This window comes from Phaethon aethereus (assembly GCF_964289735.1).
Source record: "Phaethon aethereus genome assembly, chromosome: 2".
NCBI lineage: Eukaryota > Metazoa > Chordata > Aves > Phaethontiformes > Phaethontidae > Phaethon > Phaethon aethereus.
The window spans coordinates 104,062,107-104,077,752 of NC_138582.1; the positions used below are offsets into that span (position 1 = coordinate 104,062,107).

General features: G+C 43.7%; 1 protein-coding gene across 2 annotated transcripts in view; it reads right to left on the reverse strand.

The window, feature by feature from the left end:
- KIAA0319 overlaps positions 1-14,586 on the reverse strand; it is a gene marked incomplete at both ends in the record, with an annotated part of 43,322 nt that extends 28,736 nt beyond the window's left edge. For both annotated transcript variants that reach the window (XM_082014773.1, XM_082014772.1), the window contains 2 exons: positions 4,669-5,441; positions 14,538-14,586. In XM_082014773.1, coding sequence (XP_081870899.1) covers positions 4,669-5,441; positions 14,538-14,586 — 822 coding nt within the window. The remainder of the gene's footprint in view (positions 1-4,668; positions 5,442-14,537) is intronic.
- Positions 14,587-15,646: the final 1,060 nt, after the last annotated feature.

Below are 15,646 nucleotides of genomic sequence, written 5' to 3' on the forward strand. Positions count from 1 at the left end.
TAGTTTCTAAAGAAACCTTTTTTCAGAAGGAAGCAAAAATATGTGCCTGAACGATACATACAAGATTTGATAAAAATGTCTGCTTGCTGGAGAAAGAGACATGTAAGAAGGAAATCCTATCACCAGAATTTATCACAGGCAACATCTTTTTCACTAGAGTGCAGTTCCCAAACCAGAAAAACTTGAAGCCAAGCAGGAAGTTTGTGTTAGGCATAACCAGCAGGGTTTGGGTGGCAGGGGACTGGCTGCAGGGGTCACCCCTGTGGTCCCAGACCAAGTTTGGCAATGGATGGAAGCAAGCCACCATGCACCAACACTGCAACTACTCAGACACAGTTAAGAAAGGGCAAGAGCCACTGGAGCAAGGGACACAGGAGGTGGGGGGGTAGGCACAACAGGAGACATGAGAGAGGAACATATGGAAGGGGACTGTGTATTGGGCATAGAGTTGGAGACACCCTCTAGGAAGGAGGAGTCCCAGGGGACTGAGGCCCACAAAGAAGTCCACACCAGAGCAGAAGAAACAAGGAGGAAGGAACAGTGGCAGAAAAGAGAAAGAAGCAACAAGTGGCAAAAGAGAAACTCATGCACTGATCTCCACCTCCTGTACTCCCTGTCACCTCACCAGAGGGACGGAGCATAATGTGCAGTGAAAAGAAGGGGAGTGGAAACTAGGAAGGGGAGAGGAGATATGGCTGGACTGAAGTTGAACCTGGGGAAGGGCAGGGAAAGGCATTTGCCAAAACCGCTCATCATCTTCATGTCTCTAAGAACGTCTAAATTCAAAGGATTCCCACTTGGGAAATAAAGGCTACACAGGCTTTGGCAGTTTCTCAAAACTTTCTGCTTCTCCAGATTCTTAACCTTTCTCTACATTAACAGAGAAAGCAAAATCTTTCTATTCTGGCTGGGATGGCAAAATCACATAGAGTTTTACAAAGTAGGCTTGGCCATATATAGCATTACCACTGCAAGATCTGAAATCTCAGCTTTCACAAAGCTGTATTCACATGATCCCTTAGAGATGGGGAACAAATTTGCTCAGCTATGTTTGACCCACACCTTAGGTGAACTCAAAGTTGTATGGCTTCTCTAAGGCACTGCCTAAGCAGTTCAGTCAGCAGAGATCCTGACAATTGGCTACAGCTTAGCACAGTGCTAACGTGGCTTCCATGTGTCAGCAAAATACAATGGAGGCAAGCTCCAAATGTTACTGCACATCCAACGTGCACAAACACGGTGGTGCATGGAGCTACTGCAGGTTCTTTCCCTGGCTTAATTTCCAGCACACAGCACAAGCAGTAACTAAAAGATGCTTGTTAGTTTCCCCTAAACAAGGCCAACAAGGCAGATATCCTGCTGGGAGTCTGTTATAGACCACCCAACCAGGATGAGGAGTCAGGTGAAACATTCTGTAAGTGACTGGCAGAAGTCTCGCAATTGCTAGTCCTTGTTCCTCTAGGGGACTTCAACTTACCAGACATCTGCTGGCAGTATAGCACAGCAGAGAAAAAACAGTCCAGGAGGTTCCTGGAGTGTGTGGAGAATAACTTCCTGACACAGCTGGTAAGTGAGCCTACCAGGGGAGGTGCCTTGCTTGTCCTGCTGTTTACTAACAGAGAAGGACTCGTGGGAGATGTGGTGGTCAGAGGCCATCTTGGGCTTAGCGACCATGACATGATAGAATTCTCTATTCTGAGTAAAGTAAGGAGGGAGTCAGCAAAACTGCTACCATGGACTTCTGGAGGGCAGACTTTGGCCTGTTCAGGTCACTGGTTGAGAGACTCCCTTGGGAGACTGCTCTGAAGGGCAAAAGGGCCCAGGAAGGCTGGACATGCTTCTTCAAGAAGGAAATCTTGCAGGCGGTCTTGAAGGTACAGGAGCAGGATCTCTCCAACCTGATCTCCTTCTATGACCAGGTGACCTGCCTAGTGGAGGAGGGAAAGGCTGTGGATGTTGTCTACCTGGACTTTAGTAAAGCCTTTGACAGCGTCTCCCACAGCATCCTCCTAGAGAAACTGGCAGCTCATGGCTTAGACAGGTTTACTCTTTGCTGAGTAAAGAACTGGCTGGATGGCTGAGCCCAGAGAGTTGTGGTGAATGGCATTAAATCCGGCTGGCAGCCGGTCACAAGCGGTGTTCCCCAGGGCTCGGTTCTGGGCCGGGTCTTCTTCAATATCTTTATTGATGACCTGGATGAGGGGATCGAGTTCTCCCTCAGTAAGTTTGCAGATGACACCAAGTTGGGTGGGAGTGTTGATCTGCTGGAGAGTAGGAGGGCTCTACACAGGGATCTGGACAGGCTGAATCAATGGGTGGAGGTCAACTGTATGAGGTTTAATAAGGCCAAGTGCCGAGTCCTGCATTTGGGCCACAACAACCCCATGCAACGCTACAGGCTTGGGGAGGAGTGGCTGGAGAGCTGCCCGGCAGAAAGGGACCTGGCGATGCTGGTTGACAGCCAGCTGAATATGAGCCGGCAGTGTGCCCAGGTGGCCAAGAAGGCCAGTGGCGTCCTGGCCTGTATCAGAAATAGTGTGGCCAGCAGTAGGGAAGTGATTGTACCCCTGTACTCGGCACTGGTGAGGCCGCACCTTGAACACTGTGTTCAGTTTTGGGCCCCTCACTACAAGAAGGATGTTGAGGTGCTGGAGCATGTCCAAAGAAGGGCAACGAAGCTGTTTGAGGGGGTCTGGAGAGCAAGTATTATGAGGAGTGGCTGAGGAAACTGGGGTTGTTTAGTCTGGAGAAGAGGAGGCTGAGGGGAGACCCGATCGCTCTCCATAACTACCTGAAAGGGGGTTGCGGCGATGTGGATGTTGATCTCTTCTCCCAAGTAACTAGTGACAGAACGAGAGGAAATGGCCTCAAGTTGTGCCAGGGGAGGTTTAGACTGGATATTAGGAAAAATTTCTTTACGGAGAGAGTGGTCAAGCATTGGAACAGGCTGCCCAGGGTGGACATGGCACTTCGGGACATGGTTTAGTGGGCCTGGTTGTATTCAGTTGATGAGTGGACTTGATGAAGGTCTTTTCCAACCTTAATGATTCTGTGATTCCAATTCTGTGATCACCTCTAATAACTTCTTGAATTTATCATCAAGACACTCCAGAAACCTCCTGCATTGCTTGTGCTCTGCTCTCTTGCCCTCTCAGTAGGTATTGGGGTGGCTTAAATCCCCCATGAGGACCAGGGGCTATGAATATGAGGCTCCTCCCAGTTGCCTGAAGGCTTCATCTACTTCCTGACCAGGCAGTGTGGAGCAGACATGCACCCTAACATTGCCCACAACAGTTGGCCTGACAGCCCTGACCCATAAGCCTTGACTAGCTCATTGCCATCTCTAGGCAGAGCTCCTAGGCCTCCCCCTAGCACCTGCTGAAAGGCTGCATCACCTTCCCCGATCATGAGCCAACGAGGGCAAAGCCCAAAGCACTCTTTGATCAACAACAGCCGATAGAGCTTGTGAGAAGCCTCTGCTAGCTGTCCTCCCCCAGCTGCAGCAACCACTCATATTCCTCACAGCACTCCAGAGGCCCCCCAAGAATCCCACAAGTTCTCAGAATGACTAAAAGCAGAGCCCAGAAACTGCCATACCTCTAGGCTGCAACAGCATCCAAGTTTGTATCTGAAGACTTGCTGTTCTCTACACACACTTTTGCCATTTCAGTCGTCCCCTCCAAGAACCTCAGATTTCATGCAACTTTCTTATTTACATGTATTTTTCTCCCCTACAATAATGGCAATAAATTATAATTTTTACAGCAAGAGATATGTAGTTGCTGGTTACAAGATCTGGTGGAATTTTGAATAACCCAGCTAACATTGCTTCATTTCCTCTTCCCATTAGCAGGGGTGTGTGTCAAATCCAGCAAATGTTGACTTTACAGCCTGTTTCAACTTTCCCACTGATCCCACCCTGTTTTTAAGGAACCAGAGCCCCTTTAGTCTCAACTGATCAAACTGCATGGCATAAATAGAGAACAGGTGTGTCTTACTTAAGTATCTATGTTAGGTTTAAAGTATTTAACTTATTTTTCTTATTGCCAGACTCAAGAAAAGGATCCAGAGAACAAAAGCACCTTATCTACTTTATCCTGCTGTACATCACGGTCCAAAACCACCACTGTCCCCCCTTAAGTACCTTGCCTCTTTTAAATGATTTAAAAGCATTATAAAAGGTATTTACTCAGCACATTACATCTGTAACACCACTATGCATTAGTAATATGAAACCCATAAAATAGGCTTAATTTTATTGATGGAGTAACTTATGTTTACTGGTCTTGGCCTTTGGATACTAGAGGGTCCACTAGTATTGCTCAGCTAACTTATTCTGAATCACCAAGGGTCAGAAGGGAAGAATACCCTAACATTCCTATTACACCAGGACCAAGCCCACTCATCTGTACACTTCCAAGGAAACCCCACAATGTCCCAAAAGGAGCTCTGCTCCTTATCATCCGATATAAAAGGTTCCTTTAGTGATTCCTTCAGCGATTCATCTGCCTATTAAGATAATCCTCTAACCTTCAGCCTTTTCTACACTGTAACAGGACTGTAAGACATTTGAGTGTTACAAATCAGTAACCTAATTTGATTTGAAAAACAAAACAATTGCAAAGTGGCCTCACCATACTCTGCCTGCTTCCCGAGGGGCAAACATACCTCTTTTTGCAAAGTATCATCAGGTTGTGCAAGAAGCTGAACAGCTGCTTCACTTTCAGATGTCTTCCCAGGGAATGGTATAATCTCTGGGAGAGAGGACAACCTCTCTGTGGTGTGTTCAGTGACAGAGCTCAGTTCAGAACTGTTGCTATTCAGAAAGCTTTCCACCTTCCCAGCCTCCCCTTTCTTTTCAGCAAAGTCTTCGTGGTTATCTCCATCATCACCCATGGAAGAGTTGAAGCTGTTTTCACCTGCCACCATCAGGCCCCAGCCAGCATAATCCGTGCTTGCCTTCTGCTCATGTTTGATGCTCACCTGGAAGGGGTCCTGCTCCAACTCTTTATAATCATCAATGTATTCAGGTATCTCCTCAAGGCTGGGATCTTTGCCAAGCACAGACAGCTCCTTCAGGCTACTCACTTCCTCAGACAGCTCATTCTGGAGTCCCACAGAGTTGATCATGCTTGGGATCACTTGCCCAAATCCTAGTAGTGAGGCTGGCCTCTGAGAAGACCTCAGCACAAAAGTAAGATAGGACTTTACAGTTTCAATTTTTTTAGGTTCACAATTCTCTTTGTGTTGGCAGTTCACGATGTAACAGCGTCGTTCAAACATCCAGGACAAGTCACACCCAGAGAGGTCACAACATGCTGCGATGCAGTCAGACAGTGAGATAGCATGAGGAACTCGCATAATTTTAGTGGTTTCTAAGTTGGGAGATATTACTGCACCCGAATACGTAGCTCCTTCTCTGCACTGCTCACAACTGGAACCTGAAACAACACCACCAGCATAAGGCACAACAGTACAACCAAGCCATAATATAGTTTACTGTGACAAAAATGGCTTATCAGAGGAGACAAGATAAACATAGGTGGTACTCTGCTTAAATAATCTCATTTCCTTTCACTAATGGCTCTACTACTTTTTTTTTTTCCAGCATGTCCCTTTGTAGTAGTGTTTGTACTTTGGGGGATTTTTCAGTGTAGGATCTTGGTATGTTTTGCAAAGTACCTCTTACTCTCTTGCTACAAATACAAAGACATAGAGATCAAGTGAGTTGCTAATACTTAAGAACAGAGCAGGGAACACAAAAAATCATGGGGTACCTCCATTACCCCCCATAGCATAGCAAGCAAAAATTGCTTTAAAACAAAATTCAAGTAAGATGCTGTAACATGTCATTGTTTCATTTGAGGGAGAAGGCAGCAAAAATCTACGTAGGAGAAACATTTGCCATCTCACCTGAACTTCATGAAGAGTCCCTCACACCAATGTAATTGCTGGGCTTAATATAAAGCTGGATCAAATTCTCCAATTTCTGCTGCTTTAACCACTAGTTCACGTGAAATCCCAAGAGCTTGCTCCAGCAGGGAGCATCTTTCCTTCCCTTGCAGTGAAGTTGTACTTTTTTAGTATAACATTAGAATTATTTTCATAGCACATCACAGACTGACTGTGAAGTGTTCAAATCAAGCACGAATGAATGTGCTGTATAACTCAGTCAATTTTTAACATCTTTTCTAGGTGTTTTTTTCCTGGTTATAGGTTATAACTGCTCTTCAGAATTCTTGTCTCCAAAATGCAACTTGAAAAATCTGATAAATCTTCAAAAAACAGTTAGTAAAGCAAGAACATGCTTCTTAACATGGGTTTCAACTAGACTTGCTAACTCAACCAATGAAAACAAGATGTCACGACTGTGGAGCTAACACAGTAATGGAAGACAAAGTTGACTCTGCCTGCTTTGCACGTCATTAACAGTTGAGTTCTGGGAGCAGAAACCTCATTCACAGCAGTATATGACAGGAGAAAAAGGCAGTTTGACTAATGGTTCCAGCTCAAATCTGTTGAGCTGATGTGCAGGAAAAATGAAAACAAGGAGTAGGAATAAGCCAGCAATAGGGGTTAGGTCTGACCATGACCTGAAGCCTTGGAGATGCAGAGATTCTGCTATGCATGCAGTGTCCACCCACCACACCTTCTGAGCTGAACTGCAGTACGCTCATTCACAAAAGACTATCTGAACACAGCTACTGAAATACCTGTGGGGCATTGTACTTCCTGGGATGGATCTACAGCTTGCAAAGTAGGTTAAGTCCAATGCAAAAAAACCAAACCAAAACAAAAAAATAGTGGGTTTTTTTTACTCCAGCTATTCCTTCACACAGAGCTGGGATGCTGTCTATTCTTCCACTTCTACACTTTCAGTGAATCTATCCAGGGGAACATGAATGCAAAACTTGTTCTAACATAGCCTACATCTGAAGTATCTTTATCTGTACCCAGGAGATGCTCAGGATTTGTTATTTTTTCTTTCACATTGCATATAGGTATTTCCTCTACATTCCCTTTCACTTCCAAGATCATAAGATCCTGGCAGAGATCCTGAATTGTCAACACAAGTCTTTCCTTTAAGCTGCCTGCACAACTTGGGACCAGTAAGCCAGCAGAGCTCTGGGTTAAAATGAAGCATCTGAGTCAGGCAGCCCACTTAATCATTCTGTCCTTTTTCAACCCATATTGATTTAGTTAATCCTTTAAGTCAGCAGGGAGATGAGAAACAGGCCTTTGATAGTGTAAAACAGAAACATGACCCTGTGTGAATGTTCAATATTAGGTCAGTAACAACTCATTACAATTAATACTTTAGGAACAGCATTATTATGGTGGGTCAAAAAACTCCTTTGAGGACAGTTTTCATCCCTTTCCTCATTTACCTCACACCTGAAGGAGAAAGTGACCAACCTGTTAAAAGAAATTCAAAAGTTTCATTATTCATTTGTTCAGAAATGAACGATCAATTCTTGTTTTAGAGAGAGACTTGGGCAACTGGAATAATCCAAAACTCTAACCTGAGGCCAGACTTCAAGTCTTCACTCAGTCTGATGTCACTCTGCCACTTTCAGTCTGATACATCAGCTACCACACTGCAGAGTCAGCCTCCCATGAAATTAATGGTGTTTCATTAGCCACAGAGAGAAACAAGTCCAGCATAATCCTAAAATAATGCATGACTTTGAACCTAAATCTCTCAAGCAAGCATCCTAGCCACAGACCTTAGCTACCCCCTTTTTCAAGTGACAGAAGGCCTTGGTTTCATCCCGATAAGGAATGGAAAAAACATTAAGCTTCAGAATTTCTGTAAAATGGGAAAATTGTTTCCCCACCAACTCTAAATGAAATCTAATAGTGTAATCCAAATATCAAAGTATTCAAAGTTTCATCTCTTGCTTCAGTTAGAGCTATATTTGAGTTAAATTCTAGCACTAGGTGGGCAAGAACAGATGAATTTAGCAGGTTATTTCAGCCTGACACTAGATGAGTCCATTAGTTGCCTTCAGATGGAAAATACTAAGATCTACTTAGAGTGAATTTATTCTGATGTCTAATTTCATGTTCCCATTCACCCCATCCAATTTCCAGTCTGCAATGGGCTCAAGTAAGAGATAGTTAGGTCTCTTATTTACAGAAAATTTACTGAAAGTGTGCCACATGAAACATCACAGAGTAATATTCATGTCTGCTAAACCATGACCTCAGACAGCAGGTAATAGCACAGCTGTTTTCCTTCAGTCAACTAAACTCAGAAATCAAAGCACTGTTCTACTCTGACCAGTAATGGCCAAAAAAAAAAAAACATCATGCAATTCTGTGTACTGTATCAGAATTACTCTTTCAGGTTACAAATAGAAAGACTGCCTCTCTTTATTACAAGCCCTGAAAGCCTTCTGGTGCCTGGGCCACTGATAGCCTACGAGTTCTGCAAGCCAAGTGTTCCCCTTCCTTTCAGCTGTACGTTGTTATGTCTACAGTAGGACAACACTGATACATCCAGAGACCCAGTCAAGCAAGTTGGTTACCCTAGAAGTAAAACAACCCATACCCCCCACCAAAACCCTAACAAACAGACACACTATGGAATATAGGATTCCTTCCTTTAGTGAGGAAACACCCACACCTTTCTTTAAGCTTCATGCTACCACTCTTACATCTTGGTGCACGAGTCCACTGATGTCAAGCGCCCAGCAGGACCGCAGCTGTTCCTCCATTACAGCTGGCTGGAGACCTTTCCTCAACTGAACATGGAGACTAACTGCAAAACCTAACAGATGCTCTGCCCCCTCTCTGGCAGGCTCACACAACCATGAGCACTTGAATGACTTGGAGGCAAATATTCTTTAGTCAGTGAGTAGCAAATTGTGACAGTGTACTAACACTGGGTTCATATTACTCCAGCCTGAAACCCTGCAAGGACAGAACTATCCACTTGTAGGCTCATCTATTTGTTTTCCCTAGCAGCAAGCAGTACAAGAAGCAGAAAGAAGGGGCAAGAGGGAGTGTCCTGGAAACAAAAAAAGCTGTATTATGGCTTATTATCATCAACATCTGAAATATCACTGTATCAGTTCCTCTAGCAAAAGCTAACATCTCTGTACACCATGAATAGGTTTTCCTTTTCTACAGGATGCTTTTTGGTTATTTGGTGTTTCCCCTCCCCTTCCCTGAAGTCTCACAGGTCTTTAAACAGGGATACATCTGGGACGTAGATTAAGCACTGCAAGAGGAGAGGAGAACAAATAGACAGAAAATGTTCAGTAAAAGCAAATCCTCAACACAAAGCTAAGGCCAACAGTATTCTAGCTACAGTTACAAACAATGAGCTGCACAACTTTTGTGGCCATTACAGCAGTCTTCATATGTTTACTACCCACTTGTGTCCAAGACCTGTCAAAGTTCCCTAATTAGTTCAGTGGGCCTGATGGTCCTCTCCAAGAATTGTTTCCACTGCATGAACTGTTATCATCCCTGTTTGTCACTCATAAGTCAACTAAGGGGTATCTGAGGAGGGGGGAGGGGGGGGGGGAAGAGAAATAACCCCACACCTAAAGGACACTTCTCCCTCCCACCATTTTTTTTATTTATTTTTTTTTTAACCAGGCTGCAGATACGCTCCCAATCCAAATGTGCCCAAACCACAGGCAAGATCTGACATGTCAAAACAATTCATCCAACGCACAGACCATTCTCCCCTTAATTTACACATAAGCATCTAAGCACACTGAATCACTCAGCTCATCTGTCCCATCAATGACACTGGATATTTGCAGCTGGAGACTAGAAGGGTATATGCATGGGTGCAACTATTACATCCCTCCCCGAGGAAACACCAGACCACTTCCAACAGAGACGTGAACAATGTGAACTAACCCGGCACACTGCATAACTCATTACAATCTCAGAGATCATAATCAGGCACTATACCACCTTGCTTCGCTGGAAAGACCTGTGGGAACCAGCACACATTACAAGAACATGCAGCCATGGCAGTATAAGTTAACAAATAATGCACTGGGACCCCAGGCTAGTGGTTCCACTGTCATTTCAAAGGCATACCTATGCCTTAAAGTGTCCTTTGACACTTCTGGTTTGTGTTTCATGCGTTAGATACATGGGAAGAAAAGGGTATTCATCTTACTCTTCGAAGTCCAAGACCAGCAATAGTGAAATGTGTTGAAAATTGATGGCTTGTAATGTATTTAAAAACGCCCTCCCCTAGCATAAAGAAAGGGATACTGGTGACACCTAGCAGAGACTCTGGGAGGTCATGTAATGTATAGCTGGGCTGCATGGAGTTAAAAACAGGAGACTAGACTGCACAACACCTGTGACTACAACGACCTGCCAATCCATCTTTGCATTTTGTTGGAGTGGTTAATCTCAGAACAAAGCACCAAAATATGAACACATCATTTATCAGCAGTCCTGGTTAACAGGGGAGGTCCCAGAAGACTGGAGGCTTGCCAATGTGACACCCATCTACAAGAAAGGCCAGAAGGAAGATCCTGGGAACTACAGGCCTGTCAGTCTGACCTCTGTACTGGGGAATATCATGGAGCAGTTCGTCTTGAGAGTGCTCACAGTGATTGTAGTGATTGTACTGTGAAGTGATTGTACCCCTGTACTTGGCACCGGTGAGGCCACACTTCTAATACTGTGCTCAGTTTTGGGCCCCTCACTACAAGAAGATGTTGAGGTGCTCACGCGTGTCCAAAGAAAGGCAACAAAGCTGGTGAGGGTTCTGGAGCACAAGTCTTATGGGGAGCGGCTGAGGGAACTTGGATTGTTTAGTCTGGAGAAAAGGAGGCTGAGGGGAGACCTTATCGCTCTCTACAACTACCTGAAAGGAGGTTGTGGCGATGTGGGTGTTGGTCTCTTCTCCCAAGTAACTAGTGATAGGACGACAGGAAATGACCTCAAGTTGCACCAGGGAGGTTTAGATCAGATATTAGGAAAAATTTCTTCACCAAGAGGGTGGTCAAGCATTGGAACAGGCTGCCCAGGGAGGTGGTGGAGTCACCATCTCTGGAAGTGTTCAAGCAACGTGTGGATGTGGCGCTTCAGGACATGGTTTAGGGGACATGGTGGTGCTGGATTAATGGTTGGACTTGATGATCTTGAAGGTCCTTTCCAACCTTAGTGATTCTGTGATAAACCTGAGAGTCAGGCATGAGAAGACCATTATATTTGTAGAAATCCATTTCAATAGCAGTATTTTGCAAGGTCTGCCTCAAATGCCAGATTAGAATATGCCTGCTCAAGATGAGAGCTAGACTGAATCAATTCCAAGGTGTTGGATTCCCAGTTGCAAAGTAAACTATTGTTTCTGTGGTGGAAAGCAATGTCTTCTATCTCTCATAGGAAAAAAAATATTTTTCATGCATTAGCATAAAAACTATTGATTTTTATTAATGGTCAGAATAATTTAAATCTATTTCAACATAAGATGACAATCCATGAATGGATATAAGCGAGTGAAATGACATTAGCATAAGTGATGCCTATTTGAAGAAATTCAGAGCTGCATCCACAGGTTTGGGAAGTCAATCATCCAAGTTGCATGAGATGCTGAGTGACAGTCATGGTACATAGAACACACTAATACCTATTGCCACATCCAGCTCAAGCCTCCTGACAGGTACAACCATTAGTTAGTGGTAGGTATTTGTATCCATTAGGTGATTTGCCTACCGTTCTAGCTTTGTTTTTCATTATATTTGGTTTATATGGCAAGGTTTTGGTAGTCGGGGGTAGTCAGAGCCAGTTCAAGAGGAACCCACTGCTGGCCAATGCTGAGCCAATCTACAACAACAAACCAATCAATATGTTAGCACCTCTGTGATAACATGTTTAAGAAGGGGTAAAAAACACTGCACAACAGGAGCTAGGGGAGAGGAGTGAGAATATCTGAGAAAACCCTGCAGATACCAAGGTCAGTGAAGAAGGAGGAGGTGCTCCAGGCACCAGAGCAGAGATTCCCCTGCAGCCCATGGTTGCAAAGCAGGTGGATGAGCCCTAAAGGAAGCTGTGACTCTCTGGGAAGCCTGTGCTAGAGCAGCCTCCTGGCAGAAACTGTACCCCTGTGAAGAGGGGCCCACACAGAAGCATGTTTCCTGGCAGGACCTGTGATGCTGCAGGGGATCCACACTGGAGTGGTCCATTCCTGAAGAACTGCACCCCATGGAAGAGACCCATGCTGGAGCAGTTCATGAAGAACTGCAGCCCATGGGAAGGACCCACATTGGAGAAGTTTGTGAACGACTGTATCCTGTGGGAAGGACCCTATGCTGGAGTAGGGGTAGAGTGTGAGGAGGAAGGAGCAGCAGAGATGAAGCGTTTTACGAACTAATTGCAACCCTATTCCCCATCCCCCTAAGCCACCCAGGGAAAGGAGTTACAAGAGCTGGAAGTGAAGTTGAGCCTGGGAAAAAGGGAGAGGTGAGGGGAAGGTGGTTTTAGATTTGTTCTTACTTCTCATTATCTTACTCCGACTAACTGCCAGTAAATTAAATTAACTTCTTTACATAAAGTTTGGTGGGCTCTTGACTGTAACTGGTATGTGATTTCCCTGTCCTGATCTCAACTCACGAGCTTTTAATCACACTCTTTCTCTCTCATCTTCTTGAGAAAGGGAAGTGACAGAGCAACTTGCTGGGCACCTGGTGGCCAGCCAAGGTCAACCCACCACATTCATGAAAAGCAGTCAAACACCATTAGCCAAAAGCCACCGCGCACAAAACAAAAACCCAAATAAATCTCATCTAAACAGGAGAAGCTCACCTCAATTTCTTTTGACAAACCAGAGTATATTCTCCAGTGTCAATGGAAACATTTCCCTATTCTCTCAATGATGAAATGTCAAGCTTTTCTTATATTAAGTCAGCTTTCTCATTATCTTAAAACAAGCGGTAAGAAAACATTATTTTTTTAAGAAAAAGTAGCCTTTAGAAGCACAAGCTCATGTGCAGAGCAAAACTGCAGAATGAACATCTAGCAACTGCCTGAGCATCAGTCAATTCACCTTAAAGCTTGCACAACAAAAGAAGTCCTTTTGACTTCAAAGTGAACATCCACTGATGTATTTCAGTAAACATATCTTGGAAGTCAGCAAGTACCTTCCAGTTAGAGTTAATATTAATTGGATGGAAAATACCACAAATTATTGAGATAGAAATACATAAATACTAAAATTTATACTAAAATAATATGTGATACTAGAATGTATTAGCCCCTAAACACTGTGTGCTGGTACCCGAGATACAGGGAGAGGCTTGAAATGCAGCCAACAGTCTGAGTGTAATGGTCTTGTTCTCAAATAAATCAAGAGAGGGTAGCAAAACTGCAACTAAAGAATGAAAACAAGACTTTCTGTATGCACATGGAGTATATTCTAGCCTGATAACAATAAACAGCTTTATCAAAAGCATAAAACTGTGACATTCTCTACAACCAAAATTCAGTATTTACTGCACATTATTGCCTTCTGTTGAAGTTGCTGTGTTTTTTCTCTAAAGATACTGGCACAGACCCTATAGCAGGTACTTCATATCTCATAAGAGAGCATTTTATTTATTTACAAAAGGCATATTTATTGTTTACTACAGTAACAAAAGCGTCAGCTACATGTTCTCAAAAAGCTTGGTACTATGAGATCCTCAGGGTGATCCTGACGAGCACTTCAAACCAGCTATGAGCACAGCTGTAGTTAATACCTATCGGCCCTCATCCAGTATTTCCAAATTCAGTAGTCAATTTAAGCCTTAGCGCATTAGCAAGGCTCTCCCTCATTAAACAGACAACCCTGTTTATACTACAGGAGATGAAAGACAGATAACTGAGTATTATTTTCTCAGGACTGCCCCTATCTCCACAGCCAGAATTCAAACACTGTCTTTTAAAGAAATAAACCCCACATTTGCATATATTGTTCTGTAGTTGCCATGTCACAACTGCGTGCACCAGATTAAGTCTCCCAATGACACAGAGGCAGTATTAAGAGTTACTATCATTCCTCATCTGTCTGATTATGGAGATAATTTACTTATCTCTGTGGCTGAAACAGAAATTTACAGGTCTTTACAGTGGTCTTTGAAAGGAAATACATGTCTGTAGAAGGGATGATAAGGTGAGAGATGTAAACAAATGCATTTATGCTTCTTGTAAATCAACCATCCTACAATACTTCAAAGGAAAAAAGGTAGCTTAGAACACAAGCAATACATCATTCTTAAATTGCTGTCCTGCAGGAGAAAGAGAAGGAAAAGTCTGAACTCTCCCACTACCCTCTCCTGCCCATGCATCTCCCCTGAAACAGCCCTGTTGAAATTGGGTCCAAACAGCTACTCACAACTGCCTTCTTCAATTGCCATCAACTGCCAGTTATGAAGCTGTACCTTACAAGAACTTTTTGCACTAAGGAGTCACAAGATTTCCCAGCTCTTGCCTTACTCATATTTCATTCACACCTATATACACACTCCAGGAGCATTTGCTTCACTCATTCTGAGTTACAAGAAGTAAACTCCTACCTGTTACTGCCCATAGTAACAGGCAGAGAACACCAAGTCCAAATGCCATGCTGCACCAGGAAGGCAGTGACAACTGCTTTTCCAACAAGCTGCTTGGAAATTATGTCTTAATGTCGGTTTCCTCTAATATTGTTTAGTATCCTGCTGTGGCCATGAAGCACTGCAACAAACAGCACAGGAAAAAATAGGTCAGATGTGAGCACTAATTAGAATGTCACCGTAAAAACCAATAGACAGGTTAAACACAGGCTTTATTATTAATTCCTGATTTCTGGATGGATGACATAGTAGATTAGGCAAGCTGAAGATATAGAACAAATTACCTACCTGGAAATCTCATTCTCTGGAGATGCAGAAACGTCCCACAAAGATGTGCACGCTTGGGCTCCTGTACCTCAAAATGCACAAATATCTGTTTGCAGTTATCCAGACCCTGGATTTGCTCTGACTTCAAACAAAAACTAGCAGGGACCCTTAACTGAGGAATCACAGACAGTATCATCCCTGCTAAAATCTATGCAGTGTTAAGTCAGCTCTTGAGGCAGCCCTCAAGCTATTCTCTCCCAGCTATCAAGATAATGCAAAGCAGACACTTCTCCAGAATTTCTAGGGCGACATTCCTTGCCAGAACACTAAATTCTTCAACTAAGGTAGCCTAAGCACCAAATAGGTCTACTAAGGAATAGTTCCAAGCAACATTACTCACGCAAGGAAAAAAGTTAGTTTAGCCAAACTCACAACTCCCCCCACATAAAGGATCCTAAGTAGATGCTCGACCAAAAAACACTTCTGTAAATGAAAACACAGTCAATGCCTTTTTCAGATAATAGCTCTTCTCAAAGCAAAGCATCCCAGTCAGATGAGTTCAACCGGTAAAGATAATGACTTTTGTATTTCAGCTGCCTACATCTATATATGATAGAAATGCTGCTAACCGGCTGCTCTTGGCAGATTCCTTACCACACATAATTTTACATGATGAAAGACCATCTTGCTTTTTTCCCCTTGCAAAGGGAAGAAGGACGTTACTTAGACATGCTAGTCTTGCTAAGGCTGACTGAACTATAGTAGAAACCGTTAACTGCTCAGCAGCTGGACTCCTGCGCTCT